The sequence below is a fragment of the Plutella xylostella genome, chromosome 25 (genome assembly GCF_932276165.1).
Source record: "Plutella xylostella chromosome 25, ilPluXylo3.1, whole genome shotgun sequence".
In the NCBI taxonomy this organism is placed as follows: domain Eukaryota; kingdom Metazoa; phylum Arthropoda; class Insecta; order Lepidoptera; family Plutellidae; genus Plutella; species Plutella xylostella.
The window spans coordinates 6,742,861-6,761,940 of NC_064005.1; the positions used below are offsets into that span (position 1 = coordinate 6,742,861).

Consider the following 19,080-nt stretch of genomic DNA (forward strand, 5'->3'; position numbering starts at 1 on the left):
GTATTTGGTACGGTAACAATACTTTAAGGCTACCCGGCACGCTACACTACGCTAGGCTAAATATTGTATATTGACTTTGGTTAGATATGAGATGTGTGTTGTGTTCACTATTACTTTAAGGTTGTGTGTTACTTTATTTTGGTTGCGTTTGCTGGTGTTTTATAGAACACTGAACCAAAAAAACACTATATGTTATAGAAGTTTACAGCTTCACAGCCTGATATTACACACAGCCACCAAATGCACAGTAGGCTCCATTCATAGTGATTCATAGACATTGTATTTTACAATGTCTATGGCTCCATTAAATCCATAGACAACATTATAATTTTACATAGACAAGACAAACAGCAGACGTCAAACAATGTTATTTTGGTGCGATTTGTTTTTCGTCGTATTTCGCTGATACAAACGTAATTTTACTAGATCTGCAAGTGATTTTACCTTTGCATAAATAGGTTATCTTAGATTACCATGTGCATGATTGTTTAAATCGTTTTAAAATGCGGCGAGGTCACCCGGGTCGAGGCGGATGGCGGGGAGATAGTCCGAGGCATTTTAGGCCTAGAAACGTCGGAAACCCTGGATTTAGACCACCTAGGAACTTCCAACCGTCTCTTCTGGAGACTCCAAGGTATATTTTAACCCTCAGCAATAATAGTTAATCGTAATACAATTGCATCATGTTTGCGCGCCATTGTCACAATGTCAACTTTAGTATGAAACAACAACAAAATATACTTTTCTCCTAATAAAAGTACTTATAACTAAGTATACGTATCAATTATATTTTGGCTTAATTAATGGGTAGTTTAATATACGTTAATAACTTTTTCAGAAGAAGTGAGAAATGCATAAATTTCACAAGGTTACCTTAAAATCCTTTATACTGCAATAACTATGGTAAATATTTTTTAAATTAATAAAAATACAATTGTTTTTCAGATTTCCTCCACCACAGAGGTTCCCAGTGTGGGCTGGTCGCCCTCCATACGATGGCCCTGGACCCAGTACACACGAGGACCATTATCAGGACAGAAGTAGATTCAAGTACTCCAGACAGAGAGATGAGCGGGATCGGGATAATAATCGACACTACCAAGATAGATCACACCAAAATTCCTATCATGACCAATCAAATAACTATGACAAACAAAATGATTTTTATGTCAATAATATGGGAGATGTAGATCAAAGGCAACCATTTGTATCTTCACAGAGAAAAGAGCAGTATCCAAAGACTGACCTTCCACCCTGGGCCAGCCGAACTCCTTTCAATAGACCTGAGGATGCCACTCTGCAGCCGGACTACTCTGGTCACCGGCCGCCAGCATCAGACCACTATGAGGGGACCCCTTCAGCTGTAGACAACTCTGATGCATTCAGCAGATCTGTTGATGATACTGTCGACATTATAAGAAAAAGACTTCAAACACGCAGCGATCCCCAAAGTCAACAAGCACCTCTTATCCAGAATCGTGAAGCCAGTGAGTCAGGTAGGAGGCGGCAATCAACAGAATCATACAAACAGCAGAATATACAACAAGAGCAAGTGCAGCGGAGGAGATCACACAGACCCAGGCACAATGCTAAAAACAACTGTGATCAAATCAAAAGTAGCATTGTCAATCAACTGTTCAAAATGGACAATGATAAGATTCATAAATTAATGGACAATCCAAACTCGTCATCAAAGTTTGAATACGCCATCAACAGCTTGATAACTGAGTCACAAAACAGCTACAACAGACACTTGCGAGCCGCTGCTGAGAAATCACTCTGTGGATCGCGAAATGATGTCAACCAATATGACGAAAATGATACCATCTATGAGGACACTTTCATGAAGCAAATGCAATGTATTCTAGAACCTCAAGATACTATTTTACTTGAAGACATAAAACCATTTGTAATGGCTGAACTAAACAAAGTGCTGCAATTAAATGAATATGAACACCAAAATTACAATATGGAGAATACAGATTATCGTAATTATAATCAACCAAGTCAGTATCATGATGATCATTCTAGTAATCCTCAGACTTACGATGAAGTGCGTAATGCACATTTATCTGCAAGTTTTAGTCCTGAGCCTGATCCGGGAAAGTATACACATTTTGAACATCCTGGCAATGATGAAGAAAATATTGACAGAAATATAGAACATAATAGTTCCCAGAATCAAAACTACAATGAAAGAAGTACCTTATTTGAAAGGAGACCAACAAAGAAAATTGATGATCATCGTAGACACGAAAGATCGCGGTCAAGGGAAAGAAGGCGGCGCTCTAGTGGCTCTGAAAAACTCTCACAAAAAGACAGCTTTAAAGAGACTAATCCTCCATATTTTGATGTTAATGCTGAACAAATTTCAGACGAAGAAGATCCTTTTGCAGAACTCGACAAGCAGTACCATGTGGCAGTTGACCATAACTTTATTGAAGCAGATGATCCCACTTTACCAGAGTACCCCATTTCATCTGCCCCACCCAAGCAAGAAGCTAAACACATACCCAAAATTAGCCCATTCAAAACACCCAAAACTGCAGAAGACTTGAAGCTAGAAGAACTGCAAGCTTTAGAGAGTAACATCAAATCTGAACTGCTACAATATGCAGATGATATTAATTCCACCTCTGATCAGCCTTTATCAAAGAAACCTAACAATCCTTTACCGTCATTGGAGCATGTGACTATAAAGAAAGAGAGTGTTGAGTCCAAAGACAGAGAGGACTTAAACAAATCAGACTCATCTAATACTTCTACAGACAAATCAACAAAGCATTCCAGCTCCCGCAAAAGGTCCACAGATCAAAGACCATCCCATCGAAAAGAAAAGCGAAAGAAATCTGAAACAAATCAAGTTGAAAGTAGTAAACAGATATTAAACAAGAATATTATCATAAATGTGAATGATTGTGCTGCAAAAACATCTGAAGCATGCGAGTCCAGTAAAAAATCTATTTTTAATCTGTATTTTTCTAAAGGTGAAAGCACTCAAGTTAATAATGAAAAAAGAAGTGAAAGTTGTAACCCTAGCATATCAGAAAAACATGTTAAAAGAAAAGAATCACCACAAAAACCTTTTAAAGATAAAGGAAATGACAGTAAAACAAAGGCCACATCTACCTCCAGTAATCATTCCCAGTTGACTCCTAAGGAAAGCAATAACAGTGAAAGTCCAACCAAATCTGACAGTACAACTAAACTGAAAACTATTAATATGTTTGAAGCATTGCCCAAGAAGAGTTCTGTGCATCAGTCAGTCCGAAACACTTGTGAAAAGGTATCCAGCAAAACTCCTGAAGAGAAAGTAAAAACTTTGCCATTAAAAAGCATCAGTAAACAGGTTGTAAGAAGACATGTTTCCACACAAGTTTACAGAAAAAATATCCCTAAATCATGTCAAACAGTTACAATGAAAACGGTTGAGAAAGTAGTGCAGACTGATCCAGTGACAATTGAGAAATCTGCTCCCAAGTCAACAAATGCTTTCGAGCGCATGAAAGAGATCGACATGGAAATTCAGGTGCTGCTGCAAGAAAAATTCAAGCTCTATAATTCTTTGGAATCCAATGAATCCTCTTCTGGCACTATGCCTACATTGGGCATGACAGTGCTAAATATGGAAAAACCAGGAGAAGGTGCTGAAGATGGAAATGTTGACAGCATTGTGGATGAGTTTACCAGTATACCAGTAGATGAACTGGAGCAGATAGCCTTAGAGTCTGTACAGCAAACAAGCAGCAATGAGCGAGTGGAAAAAGATGGAGAAAATCAGAAACCGAAGAGAAAAATACGCCGACCGAAACATATCCAAGATGATATAACTGAAATAGACCTTACTATGACACCGAAAAAGAATAAAAAGTCTAAAACACCTAACATTTCACTGCTTGAGCAGATTATTACAGACAGCAGGCCCCTGGAAGAGATCATATCTCTGGACGACTTCGAGACCTCGCCGGTCAAAACCAAAAATAAGAAAAAGAGCAAAAATGCACAGAAACCAAAGACAACAAAGACCAAGAGACAAACAACAGAGCCAGTATCAAATACTGACTATGTTCTAAAAGAATGTTCTGTTGTTTTAATAAGAGAAGATTTGACTAAATACATGAAAAGGAATCTAGAAGTTGAAGTAGAGCATAAACCCGTGATCAAAGAAGAAACAGTGACAAAAACAGAAGAAGTTACTCCATTGGACCGAGCACCATCACCTGCAGTTGTGACAGAAATGGTTGTGGAGCCTCCGATAAATGATTTCCACTTTCAGTGTGACATGCTGGACGTATCTGAAGACATAGTCATTGACAGCAACTGTGAGATGAAGATGGGAGTGAAGGAGTTAGTGAGTGAGTCGGTGATAGAAGAGGTAGTGCTTGACAACAGTCAGTCGAGCGTGGTGGCTACAGAGGTGGAGATGACGCAGCTTAGTGGCTGCAGGACGTATGACTACTCCGCTGATGAGGATCTGAAGCAGGACTCGTTGGCTGTCACGGGTAATGGTGATGCTGTGCTGGCTATTGAGGTAAGTTACCTACAGTGTTTTGTTAACATCTGTTGCCACAGCGATGGAATTATTATTTATTTTTCATGTGTAATTTTTTCAATATATGGTGTGTCACAAGTTTATGATTGAAAGTGTTCTAAGCCAGTTAATCGGTTTAGCCAAGGAGAAATATTAATCAGATCTACTTATTATTATGACTAGCAGCATAGAAGGCACCGTTGCTTTTGCATAACATTTTACGACCTTCCTTCCTTTTGTAAGTATTATGTGACAACAACGTCTATAGCGTAGGATAAAAGTGTGATGTCGCAGCGCGCGGTTTTTTACTTTTTGTCCTAACTCTTTGACCATAAACTCATCTCCCATCCCCAGTGCATAGACAAGAACTTCCTGGCGGCGTGTCTAGACGGCAACGTGTACCACTTCTCTGGTGACGGGCGGCTTCTGGCCACACTACGAGGGTCCAACCTCGCCGTCACTTGTCTCACCATCGTGCAGGAGAAGTACGGGACCACCGTGTTTACCGGCTCGCTGGATTCCAGGATACGCTACTATGATTTGGAGGTTGGTAAAGAAAGAAATGTAAACTGAAATCAGTAAATAATTTATGCTACTTACTTACTTACTTTAGCGATAAGGCCGCCTATTGTTCATTGTTCCTAGTTTATTTATAAGTTCTCTTTGTATGTTTTAATTTGTGGTGACCAATAAAGATATATTCTATTCTATTCTATACTTATGTGCCATGCTACGTATGCCTGTCCTGTTTGGGGTCTCCACTCGACCTTAGGTCAAAATAACTGAAAAAACTCGCGAAAAAAGTTAGCTAATTATAATCTTTTTCTAGATCTCACTTTCTCTTTTTTTAACTTTTTCTTCAGCTAATGATGGTCCAATGCAGCAGGCCAGCAATACAGGCCTTTTGACGCTATGGGCAGCCACCTCTATTCTATGTTTTTGTATTGTATCCTATATTTTTCTGTTGCTGTCAGTGTATCAAATTAATGTTTATCTGTATCAATGCATGATTTCAGACGGGTCTGGAGAAGGGTCCAGAGTGCAACGTGCTCAGCCCCATACAGACGATGGACCGGGCGTGGGACACCGTGTTCGTGGGCACGCGCACCGGCTTCGTGCTGCAGTTCGAGTGCAAGGTTAGGGTCGAAGGACCGTTTTTAAACAGAAAGTAAAAAATCTTCAACGGCAAATATTTTTTTAACGCTTTAAAAGCTGATCAAGGACTAGATACGTGCCAAATAATATGGCAATGAATAAAAGGCGTGGCTGCCAAAGGGTTAACCCACTTGTTACAAGAGAAAAAAACAAATAACAGCCAAAGAAATACTTTTATAACTACTTGGTCGCTCTTGTCAGTAAACCCGTATTTACCTAAAATTTAATAATGAGGATTAATTGCTTCAATAAAGTCTTTATTAGCTAAATCAAGATCAAGTTCTAACCAGGGTCTCTCTTAATTTCCAGAACAATCTACTAATACCAGTGAGCACGATCAAGTTCTCTGACCAGTCCATTCTGGCGCTCCGGGCTCTCAAGGAAGGTCCACGGAAGGTGCTTCTAGTGGCCGCCAGATCGGAAAATGTCACAATAAAGGACGCCCAAACGGGCCTTCTACTTAGGACTCTGGTCGGGCCCAAAATGACAGTGTATACGCTGTTATACGAAGACGGGAAAGTTTACTGCGGGACCAGTAGTAACCAGATACAGGTGTTTGATTATGCTGTGAGTATTGTCACCGTCACTACATAATAGTATAAAGCAAAGTCGCTTTTCTTCTCTGTCTGTATCTTTAGATCTTTAAAACTACACAACGGATTTTGATGCGGTATTTTTAAATAGATAAAGTGAGTTATGAGGAAGGTTTAACTTTATATTCCGGAATTCCTTTAGGGAAAACCTTTTAATGCGAAGCGAAGCTCGCGGAAAAAGCTAGGTTACATATTTTCTGCCTTAGATACAAATAATAGCTTACATAAAGCTTACATATTTTGTGCCCCGCACACGATGCGTTGCATGCAGATTTGGTCTTGTGATTTTGCAAAACAAAATCCCCATTTGATTGTCAAATTTACAAGGCGAAATCTCTGCGGTTCGGCGCCGCAGTGCATCGTGTGCTTTTGCACTAAAGTGTTGGCCTAATTATCCCATTTTCTGACCGTCCAATAACCTAACCACCTTCCCCAGAGCGGCACTCACACGGGGCACCACGACGGCGGCAAAGGCGCGGTCTGCTTACGCGTGTGCGGCGGCCTCGTGTTCGCGGGGTGCTACGACGGCTGCGTGTACGTGTTCCGCGGCGGCGAGCGAGCGCCCGCGGCCGTGCTGCGGGGCCCGACGGTCATGCTGCTGTCGTTGGCGCTGTGCGGGACCAAGGTACGGCTGTGGTCAATAGATGGCGCTGTATTGATAATAAACCGGTCGGCTGGTTTCTTTTATGACCGATAGATGGTGGTGTATCGACAAGAAACAAAAATGAAACATGCTCACGTGTCTATAGATTTAGAAAGACACTAAACGCAGATAATATTATGTGGCGCGTGGATTTAGATAGTTCCGACCGACAGATGGCGTTGTATCGGTAAGAAACGAATAAAAAATGCTCATGCTTCTATACATTTAGACACTTTAAACTAGGGTTTCTAGCTGCACGTGTGTCGGCAGGTTTCTTATATGGCGCAGGTGACATTATGTGGCGCGTGGATTTAGATAGTTCCTACCGACAGATGGCGCTACATTGGTAAGAAACAAAAATCATCTATAGATTCAGACACTATGCAAGTATGCACTGTAGTTTGGCGCGTGGATTTAGACAGTTCCGGCGCCAGTGCGGGACTAAGGTAAGCTGGAAAGAGACGGAGAGTGACGTGTCAACTGCATACCGACGGGCTAGGTTTCTTATCTAAGGTTAAGCGCGCACTGCGATCGTAAAAGCGCGATATTTTCGTCGCTTAAATGTATATGCGATCCAAAAATCGCGCTATATGAATAGCGCTATTTTAAATTTGTGTCGCTAAAACTGATATCGTAGTGTGCGCGTGGCTGTAGAACGCAGATGACATTATGTGTCGCGTGGATTTAGATAGATGGCGCTGCGTCGGTAAGAAACAAACGAAACACGCTCAAGCTTCCATAGAGTCCGCCACAATTCCGTTGTGTAGCATTGGGCGGCGGCGGCTAGCGGGGGGGGCGGCGGCGAGGGCGCGGTCTGCCTGCGCGTGTGCGGCGGCCTCGTGCTCGCGGGGTGCTACGACGGCTGCGTGTACGTGTTCCGCGGCGGCGAGCGCGCGTCCCGCCCCGTGCTGCGCCCCCCGACCGCCGTGCTGCTGTCGCAAGCTGCAAGGGACGGAGGTGCGGTTGTGAGCTGTAGATGGCGCTGTATTGATAAGAAAGCCGTCGGCTGGTTTCTTTTATGACCGATAGATGGCGGTGTATCGACAAGAAACAAAAATGAAACATGCTCACGTGTCTATAGATTTAGAAAGACACTAAACGCAGATAATATTATGTGGCGCGGTGATTTAGACAGTTCCGACCGACAGATGGCGTTGTATCGGTAAGAAACAAATGAAAAATGCTCATGCTTCTATAGATTTAGACACTTTTAACTAGAGTTTCTAGAGCTCCACTGCCTTTCGACAGGTTTCTTATATAATAATGGAGGTGACATTATGTGGCGCGTGGATTTAGACAGTTCCGGCGTCAGGTTTCTTAATAGATGGCGCTGCATCGGTAAGTAAAACGCTCTAGCTTCCATAGACTGGGCCACAATTCCGTTGTGTAGCATTGGGCGGCGGCGGCTAGCGGGGGGGGCGGCGGCGAGGGCGCGGTCTGCCTGCGCGTGTGCGGCGGCCTCGTGCTCGCGGGGTGCTACAACGCTCGGCAGGTTTCTTTTATGACCAATAGGTGGCGCTGTATCGATAATAAACCCGTTTGCAGGTTTCTTAAATGGCGTTGTGTCAGTAAGATACCAAAATGAAAAATTCTCACGCATTAATATGGATCTAGACACTTTTAATCGGGGTTTCTAGCTCCACTGTCTTTCGACAGGTTTCTTAAGGTACGGTTGTGAACTATAGATGGCGCTGTATCGATAGTAAACCCGTTGGCAGGTTTCTTTTATGACCAATAGATGGCGCTGTATCGGTAAGAAACAAAATTGAAACACGCTCACGCTTCCATAGATTTAGACACTTCCTAACGATAGATGGCGCTGCGTCGGTAAGAAACAAATGAAACACGCTCACGCTTCCATAGATTTAGACACTTCCTAACGATAGATGGCGCTGTATCGGTAAGAAACAAATGAAACACGCTCTAGCTTCCATAGACTGGGCCACAATTCCGTTGTGTAGCATTGGGCGGCGGCGGCTAGCGGGGGGGGCGGCGGCGAGGGCGCGGTCTGCCTGCGCGTGTGCGGCGGCCTCGTGCTCGCGGGGTGCTACGACGGCTGGTTTCTTTTATGACCAATAGGTGGCGCTGTATCGATAATAAACCCGTATGCAGGTTTCTTAAATGGCGTTGTGTCAGTAAGATACCAAGAAGAAAAATTCTCACGCATTAATATGGATCTAGACACTTTTAATCGGGGTTTCTAGCTCCACTGTCTTTCGACAGGTTTCTTATATAACAATGCAGGTGTCATTATGTGGCGCGTGGATTTAGATAGATGGCGCTGCATCGGTAAGAAACCAAAATTAAAAACGCTCATGCTTCTATGGATTTAGACACTAAACGCAGATAACATTATGTGGCGCGTGGATTTAGACAGTTCCGACCTATAGATGGCGCTGCATCGGTAAGTAAAACGCTCTAGCTTCCATAGACTCCGCCACAATTCCGTTGTGTAGCATTGGGCGGCGGCGGCTAGCGGGGGGGGCGGCGGCGAGGGCGCGGTCTGCCTGCGCGTGTGCGGCGGCCTCGTGCTCGCGGGTTGCTCCGACGGCTGCGTGTACGTGTTCCGCGGCGGCGAGCGCGCGCCCCGCCCCGTGCTGCGCCCCCCGACCGCCGTGCTGCTGTCGCAAGCTGCAAGGGACGGAGGTGCGGTTGTGAGCTCTAGATGAAGCTGTATTGATAGGGAAGCCGTCGGCAGGTGTCTTTTATGACCGATAGATGGCGCTGTATCGATAATAAACCTGTCGGCAGGTTTCTTAATAGATGGCGCTGTATCGGTAATAAACCCGTCGGCAGGTGTCTTATGTTGTGACTAATAGAAGGCGCTACATCGGTAAGAGACAAAAATGAAAAATGCCCACGCACATGTAGATTTAGACACTTTTAAGTAGGCTCCACTGTTTGTCGGCAGGTTTCTTATTTAATGACGCAGATTACATTATTTAGAGCGTGTTGCTATGAAAAGATGGCGCTGTATCGGTAAGGATAAAACTGCGTATATTTAGACACTATTCAGTGTAGTTTCTGTTAGTGGCTGACTGCGCTAGCTCCAGTTTTACAGGTTTCTTATATTGTGATCAATAGATGGCGCTATATCGGTAAGAAACAAAAATGACATAGCTCACGCTTAATATTATGTACATTAAGACACATTTAACTAGGATTTCTAGCTCCACTGTCTGTCGGCAGGTTTCTTATTTAATAATGCAGGTGACATTATGTGGCGCGTGGATTTAGACAGTTCCTACCGACAGATGGCGCTGCATCGGAAAGAAACAAAAATGAAACACGCTCACGCTTCCATAGATCTAGACACTCTTCCCTGTAGTATCTGTCAGCGGCTGCCCGCGCCAGCTCCAGTCTGAGTGGCTGCGTGCGGCGGGGGGTGTCCGTGGGGTGCTGCGTGCGTGTTCCTGGACTAAATTACTGGAGGGTTACTCTATACCCGGGATATGTCATTGTCTAAGCACTATACTGACGAAAAACAAACGAATGAGAGCTGTCGTGCCCGAGTCATTGACAAAAGAATAAAGAGAGGACATGCCATATCAACGAAAAAAATGCGCTTACCTAAACTTTGGTGTCAATTAAAATGGCGGCTTTTTTCTTGAAAAATGTAAACAAACAAATTGTTTGACAGCTGAAGTACCTTGTGTTTGGATGTCAATCTTGGTCAATCAACATGGCGACCGATCGCAATGTTGTAATTTTAGGCAAAGACAAAACTACTGTTGTCCTTTTTTACATACGATAACACCAATAAGTTAAAAAGAGACGACGATATATTTTTAAGTACCGATTTTTATGCCAAGTCCTCTTTATTCTTTTGTCAATGGCCCGAGTCGAATCTCCCTTTTTAGAATGCCACTTTTGCAACCCTGCATACTGACGAGATGTCATGTATCTGTACACCATTTTCCAGGGGCAAAGACATGGATGACACTTTAAAATTTTCTATTTAACGCATGAATTCTATGAGGCGTTTGTTAAAAAAAAAAAAGTTCCTTTTTGGAGAAATAGATGGCGTTGTCTGGGGTTGTACCAACTTTCAAACCCTCAGAACACACTCAGATCACAATATGTTATTCTGTGAGGCTAACGAAATGTGAAAGTGACGTAGGTAGGTAGAATTGTAGTATTATTTTCTCTATGATGTCGATGTCACTGTTGCTTCAGCGTTCAGTGCGATTGTGCGTACAGCCGTTCTTTTCAAGTTTTCTCAGTTTCGTTGTGTTTCTCCTGTATTAATTGAGTTGTAGTTGAGCTATCTGCTCCTCCTCCCTTGATACTGTAGAGTTAGTGCACTTGAGATAGTGATTTAATGATTTAACTTACTTACGTGAATGAAAATCACTTGGTATGAAATGATCCGAACACAACCATGAATGTTTTCGCAGTTTCCAATCAATTTTTCGCACATTTATCCGAGTCGCCTTAATTTGTTGCGCCTGGCTTTCATCATTTGGAAATTTATGATGTCCTTTATTTTTACAAGTTGCGACGGCACACATTCTCATCTTGTCTTGTAAGTATTTCTTTGGGATCTTATTTAGGATCATACAATAAATAAAAATAGAAAATCAGTTCTCGCACGCAGCACCCGTTCAAACGGCGCGCATAGAGAAAAGAACACTACGTGACGGCGCGGGTAGAACTATTCACAGAATACTTAGCACTATCCCAAGCCACATGCAGTCTGAGCCTCGGAAGGATGGCTCGCGCTACCACCCGACATTTAATCACAGCTAGTGAGTTCTTATTCTGAGTTTAGTACTCTTTGCTCTCTATGTAATTTTTGACAGTTGGTACACTGCGTTTTCACGCCATCTATCGGCTTACCCAAAAGCTCAACTGACAGCTGTCAAGGAAAACGGCTCATTGCAAAATCTGTCATTTTATTGACAATGACCACAGATAATATATATTTCTATAGTACGCACTTTGGTAAAATGGAACGTACTAGAGATGCGACACATCAAAGTCGACATTCTGAAATCGATTAAAATTTACACAATATTAGAATTTTCACAACATTATATATTATTATACAGGTTGCCCTTTTAGCTTACCACTTTTGCAATACCTTGTAGGTATTTTCAAAACTAATATTTATGGTATGCAGCCAGAAACAATATATCACAACCCTTCACTCCTAACAAAATGTTAAAATTGTTGGAAGCCGCGTCAATATGTCACTGGCGAAGGTGGTCGATAGAACAAAAATAATGATACTACAGGACTGTGATTGTTTCGCTAGGATAGATAGATAGATGTTTGCAAGATGAACTGATCATCAATGTCGGTGTTGACTCTGATACATCAGATTCTGAGAGCAATAACAGTAGTAGCACACGAGTATACTGAAAGCGGCAATTATAATGTGTTTTCCGAAAATACGAATAAATTCATATTTAAGTATATTAATCTATGGAGTATATACAAATCGATAGGGAAAATGGTGTAAATGTATGTATTTTTAGATACCTACTGAAGATACGGCCTAACATGACCTATTGTGTTACGATTTACGATTGTTAAGTACTAATTTTTAAAATTTCTTTTGTTACAGATGATTGTCGGCTACAAAGACAGAAGTTTGTACATATGGAAAATACCAGATAATATATTGCAAGAAATGGTTTTATAAATCTATAGATTAGGTATAATGTTAGTAGGTTTAACCTTAACTTTTGTTGATTACTGATTATAAGCCTTTTTCGTAACCTAGTTTATGTGAATAGTACATATGCGCTATTGTTAACACTGTAAATAACTATTTACCTTTACACTGAGTTTTATTTTGTTTAGTAAAAAATATAGAAAACTAAGTTTCAATAAAAGTTTTAAGGATATTATCTTGTTTTTTATATATAAAATAAATACCCTTATGTAGTTCGGTATTACTTAATTTACTTCTTTTAGTTTTCGTGCACTGTCTACAGTCATCGAAAATCATCACACAAGGTATAAATAATGGGACAATATCGATCGTTAGGCGGTTCACTGCAGTTTGTATGCGTTTTATTAGTTTCTATCGTTACCGACGGTTCAAACTACGAACGAACTACAGGTTTTCGTAAAGAGATGCTTTCGCAATATCCTAGGGATACGTTGGTTGGACTTTGTCTCCTACGAAGAACTTTGGCGCAGAACACACCAAAAACCTGTAGCAGAAATCGTAAAAGAACGCAATGGAGATGGTTAGGACACGGCAGACCGCCAGAGACATGGCATCGCTCTGTCAAAAATGAAATGGGCCAGGCGGGGATGACTTGGGCGGATGTCCCTGAGCTGGCCCAAGATCGTAAAGAGGGGCGGCGCTTCAGTTAGGCCCTTTGCTCCCCAACGGAGATTCTGAATACCTTTCTAAGTAAGTATTCATTATTTTATTTAATTACATTTACTGATTACATGATAAAATTGTTTGATCTACATGCTCCCGAGCGCACTGTCCGTGTGAAGGGCGCCGACTACCCGTGGATCACTGATAACGTGAAGTACATGATGAGTTTGAGAGACGCAGCCCATAAACGGTTCCGTATCACTAACTCCGCTTCAGATAACAATTATTATAAGGACCTGAAACATTTAGTAAATGCAGCTTTACACAATGAAAAGCGAGCATATTTTCAGTCCAACATAAATAACAATATCAAAAACTCGGCAAAATTATGGCAGAATCTTAAAAATACTGTTCTTCGTAAACACAAAAATGACTGCCTACCTGATAGCTTTAGTGATCCAGACATAATTAATAAAAACTTCCTTGACATTCCAGGTAATAATAACATCAATTTATCAGATATAATCTATTATGAATCTCACAGACATGGCACATACAAATTCAATATTACCCCTATCGACGAACTAATGGTTGGAAAAATTATCAACAAACTTAAATCTAATGCACTCGGATGTGACGGCATATCATTGGCTATGATTATGCTGACGCTACCGCGAACCTTAGATATTATCACTTTTATAATCAACTACTCTATTCAAACTTCTACATTTCCGGATCCGTGGAAAATTGCCCTGGTCAGTCCTATACCTAAAGTACCTACTCCGAGTCAATACAAAGACCTACGTCCGATTAGCTTGCTATCATGTATGTCAAAGATCCTGGAAAAAGCAGTATATAACCAAATGTCACACTACCTGGAGGTAAATGGAATTCTGCCTGATGTACAGTCCGGTTTTCGTCGAGGCCGCAGCATCTCTACTGCCCTAATTGACGTTGTAGATAATATACTGGCCTCCGCGGACAAGGGTATGTCCACCATTCTCACTTTGTTGGATTTTTCCCGCGCTTTTGACACTATCAATGTTCCGCTACTACTCGCAAAGTTGACATACTACGGTTTCGACGCTAATACAGTCAAATGGTTTTACAGCTACCTAGATCAACGCTCTCAAATAGTTAAACTGAGGAAATGCGATGGTAATACAGTTGCTTCTGCTGAGTATCCAGTATCCAGAGGAGTCCCGCAAGGATCCACTTTAGGACCACTGTTATTTATCCTTTACGCTAGCGATATCACCAACGAGATTGTAAATTGCAAATACCACATCTATGCTGATGACCTACAATTATATCTATCAGGACCCCCATCTGACGTTAACAATAGTTGTGATCTTATAAACCATGACTTGGATCGTATTTCAACTTGGTCGAACAAAAATTTTTTAAAGCTAAACCCTGACAAATCAAAATATATTGTAATCGGCACAAGGAAACAAGTTCAAACTACTAATAACAATAACCCTAATATAAAAATAGCAGGAGTAAATATTGAACAGGTAACCGAAGCTCGTAACCTAGGCCTAACATTCGACAATTATTTACGGTTTGAAAAACACGTAACTGAAATGGTCAAAAACTGCTTCTTCAGACTTAAGACACTTTATAAAATTAGACGTTACATTGATGTTAATCTGCGAATACAGTTATGTGAGTCGCTTGTTCTTTCCAAATTAAATTATGCTGACACTGTATATAGCCCATGCCTTTTAAGAAAAACTGATAAACTACTGCAAAGGGTACAAAACGCCTGTATTAGATTTTGTATGGACATCCCCCCCCGCTCCCATGTTACCCCTTATCTCAACTCTTGCGGGCTACTGAAGGTAGCCGCCAGACAGCGGCTGCACCTTGCTGCGCTTCTGTTTGGAGTTATAAAGTACAAATCACCCCAGTACCTATTCAACAAACTTGCATGGTCACGCGACTATCACTCAATTAATACTAGGGCGTCCACTTATCTGATGCTCACACCGAAGCACAAAACCGCTCTGTTTCGCCACTCGTTCCGTTATGCAGCCAGCTTCATATGGAACACGCTGAGACCACCCCTTCGTGACCTGAAATCAATTACCACTTTTAAGTATCGGTACAGAATGATCCTACTTGAAGAACAACGAAAAGGGCCATATGAAGTTATATTTTATTTTCTATATTAATATAAAATATTGTTATAATATAATGATTTCTACTATAATTATATGACCACACTGTTCACACCTATATTGTATTGTTTACACCTACTATTACATTTTATTATTCCTATCTTCGTCATTACATATATATACCTACTTTTAATTTCTGTGTATTGACTTTATTGCACCACAAAAATAAATAATACAATTTAACTTACCTCTTTTTTTGGGTCGACGCTGCCTTAATATCATAATGAAACGAACTTTAGGCATTTATATCACTAGTATCCACCTATCCACTTGTTAGTTGTTGCCTGTTCGTGGGGTGCTCGGTATCCGGGCGTATGTGCGCGGGCGCCGCCTCGTCCCGTTATCTACGCATGGCTGGCGGGATGACGCGGGCACACTGAACGGGTCGCGCCCGGATACTGAAAAAATATTTTATGCCTCTGCAGGCTGTGGGTGCCGTTTCATATTGGCTTATACTCGTACCTACCTACATAATAATATAATGTATTCGCGGTATCCGGACCGGCTACCTACTTACGTACTTTTATGTAACTCTTATTATATTATGTTATGCATTTATATTGTACCTATTCTATTATTTATGGTTTATTTATAAACTTAGTATTATGCGTCTTATTATTTATAAATATATATTTTTACTTAATGTACCTACTTACTTATATCTGCTTATACACCAACCTAGCTTACTCAAATATACACACATTCCACACATACACACACACACACAACACAACACAACCCATCCTAATTAATATACCTCGCGTTCGTGACTGAGGTCACAACTCTAAGGGCCAGCTGAAAACCAGCGCTGTGGCCTCCTGGGCACAGCACACGCTGAGCTGGTGCCTTTTTGACGCTCTGGACAGCAACCGTCTTTGTTTGTATTATTTTCTGTTTTTTTCTCTTCATATAAATTATTTGTAGTATTCTTTTTCTTTTTGTTTCTGTTTTTTATTGTTCAGTGTGTCAAATAAATGTTTCTTTCTTTCTTTCTTTCTTTCTTAATTATTTCTAAGTTAGTAAGTATCTAACGTTACCGACTGGGGCGCTGATCAAGGTGTCATACAAATTGCTATTGAATTACCTATCGACTAGAGTCGACAATATTCGTGATTCGCACACAGATTAGGAATCCATGTCGAAAAGATCGCAACAGTATTCCAACCGCTGCTGTAGAAGGGAGGACGGATCTATGTAGGTATTCATTCCTCACAAGTTGATGGATGTGAAGATGCTACGAGCTGCATACTGTAGGTACCTATACTTAACTACCTTTATCTAAATATTTACTTACACTTACGAGCAGTGAAAAAGTTCCAGTGACAATAGCACTGAATTATAAGTAAGTACATTTAACAGCGCATCGGAATAATATAACTAACCAAAAACGTTAATATTGTGTTCAAAGTTTAATGAAAATTCAGGCCATTTAGTGTCAGCTATCGGCATTTTGTAAGTGCAACTTATTTATTGCAGCAAGTGTATTATGAAAACTATGTGAATATGAGGAAGACGTAACTACAAATATTGTAGTACCTTACCTAGTACTACAATATTTGTAGTTAGGTACGTCTTCCTCATCTTCCTATCTCCACGTCATCCTTCACCACCCAAAGGTTGCCTAGAAGAGATCGATATTACCGATAGAGCCGCCTATTGTGCAATTTCCACTTTGTAAAATCTATAAGTACCTACCTATTTTAGTTTTATCAATTAAGTCGATCGTAGTATCTCAGAATATATTGGGGAAATGATACAAATACCTGATATGGATCAGGCTTAACTGTGGATAGCCTTGTAGGTACAGCCGGAAAAGTATGTATGTAGCAAGAATGTATACCTACCTACAAAACTATAAGCAAAACTCCATGTAGGAACTGCCTACATTAAGCGCAGAAAATAAACGTAAAAGTTGTCGCTACAATCACAAACTAAAAACAATCCGACTCGATCGATGATAAAAACGGAAACACTTACAATTTTATTGTTTACATCTCTGCCCAAAGGCGTTCAGCGGTTTCTTTGCCGCATACATCAATAAAACAATAACGATACGATGCGACAAAGGACCTGGATATTGTATTTGTGACCAAGAAAGACAACCGCTGAAGGTAGTTTAGCACAAAAAGTTATACCTAAATATGTACATATAACTCTACTTTTTGAATCCATAGACGGGAGAAAAGTTAACGCTAACTGTGGCTTGGAAAATGGTCAAGGCTTAAACGTAGCTAAACTAAACTAAGTAAGTACGGGACAAATTCAGTAAAAGTATTTTTTTCACGTTACGTTATGGTGAGGCCATAATGCTGCGGTGCGGTGCGGTTTTCCATAAATATTTATCCCCTGTCTGACCTGTCGCTCTCACTCAAATACTTGACTAGGTACCTACCTTTTAATGGCGGCTTTTTGTGGGGTATTTTGATGGTGTGATGGTGGTAGGATTTGAAAATGCAGATTTTAAGTACTTAATCGGTTGGGGACAGGCTCAGGTGCTTACCTTAGTACCTAACCTATTAGGTATATGGTATAGGTAAAAGTATAGTACCTATAGGTAGGTACCTACTTCAACATTCCTAACTACTTGTAATCTACGTGGTGTGAATCCATTCCCATTATCCAACAGCCACAGCAGTCCAACTAAGGAAATATCTCTGTAATATAAAGACTAAAAACTCATCGATGCTTCGCAAAAGCAAAGTAACGCCAAGATACAGTTTTTTGAGTGACACAATAAAAACATGAATTCCATTTCAGCTTGCGGTCCATCAATTCATCTTCGTATCCTACAACTCAATGTGTCAGCGCTTATTTCCATAACATTATATTGTTTTGCTTCCGAAACATATTTTGTGAGCGCAAAAAGCGAAAAGCGACTGCTTACTTCCATGTTTGTAGCTTACCCAAGATTTGTGATGTCAGGCTTCAGGTGAAGATGTCATGTCTTTGTGGGGATACCTAGGTAAGCATTATAAATTACTTTTGCCCTTATAGGTTTAATTTAGCATCCTTTTTCCGGGGTAACCTAAACCAGGCCTGTGTCACTCCGCGCGTGGGCGGCGCAGGCGCCAGCCGCCTCGAAGGGGCGAATCTAGTCGGCTGCCGCAAGCCAAGACGATACACGCGCGCGCTATTTGTTCTTATTTCGTAATACTAGTTTATAAATGTCGTATTTAGGTATTTATTAAAATTTATGAATAGAAAAATGGACATAAAAAGAAGAAAAGCAGCAAAAAAATACTGTGCCGTATTTAATTGCTTAAATACGGATCGTGATCCAAATTTAAATTTTTTTAGATTACCAAAAGATGCTGACAGGTAAAACTAATCGAAGTATTTTATTGATTTCTTCTACGTTCCTTATTTGAAATGAAAGTAATCCGAACTACAAACCCTTTTTTTCTCCATGTTGAACAAAGTCTATTCCAATTTTTTTTCGTTAAAGTATTAAATTTACAGACACAACTACCTTCAAAATGTATTAATGAATCGATTATAAAATGTGCGCTGAGTGGGATTAGTGCTTAACGAAACTAACACGTTCACGTATCATAATATAAATTATATCCATAATATAAAATATAACGAAAAATACATGTTTTCACAAAATTAAATGTTTTAGGTACTTAGATTCATACATATTTTATGTACTTCAAAATATCTTAACTATGAAATTGTCATTGTTTTTACTG

General features: G+C 40.7%; 1 protein-coding gene across 1 annotated transcript; it reads left to right on the top strand.

Annotated features, from left to right (window-relative positions):
• The first annotated feature begins 351 nt into the window (after positions 1-351).
• On the top strand, positions 352-12,774 carry LOC105393185 (zinc finger protein 106). The gene is made up of 7 exons (XM_038107202.2): positions 352-634; positions 946-4,531; positions 4,886-5,077; positions 5,548-5,667; positions 5,996-6,253; positions 6,716-6,904; positions 12,492-12,774. The coding sequence occupies exons 1-7, from the start codon at positions 504-506 to the stop codon at positions 12,567-12,569; spliced, it is 4,554 nt and encodes a 1,517-aa protein (XP_037963130.2). The 5' UTR covers positions 352-503; the 3' UTR covers positions 12,570-12,774.
• The last annotated feature ends 6,306 nt before the right edge of the window (positions 12,775-19,080 follow it).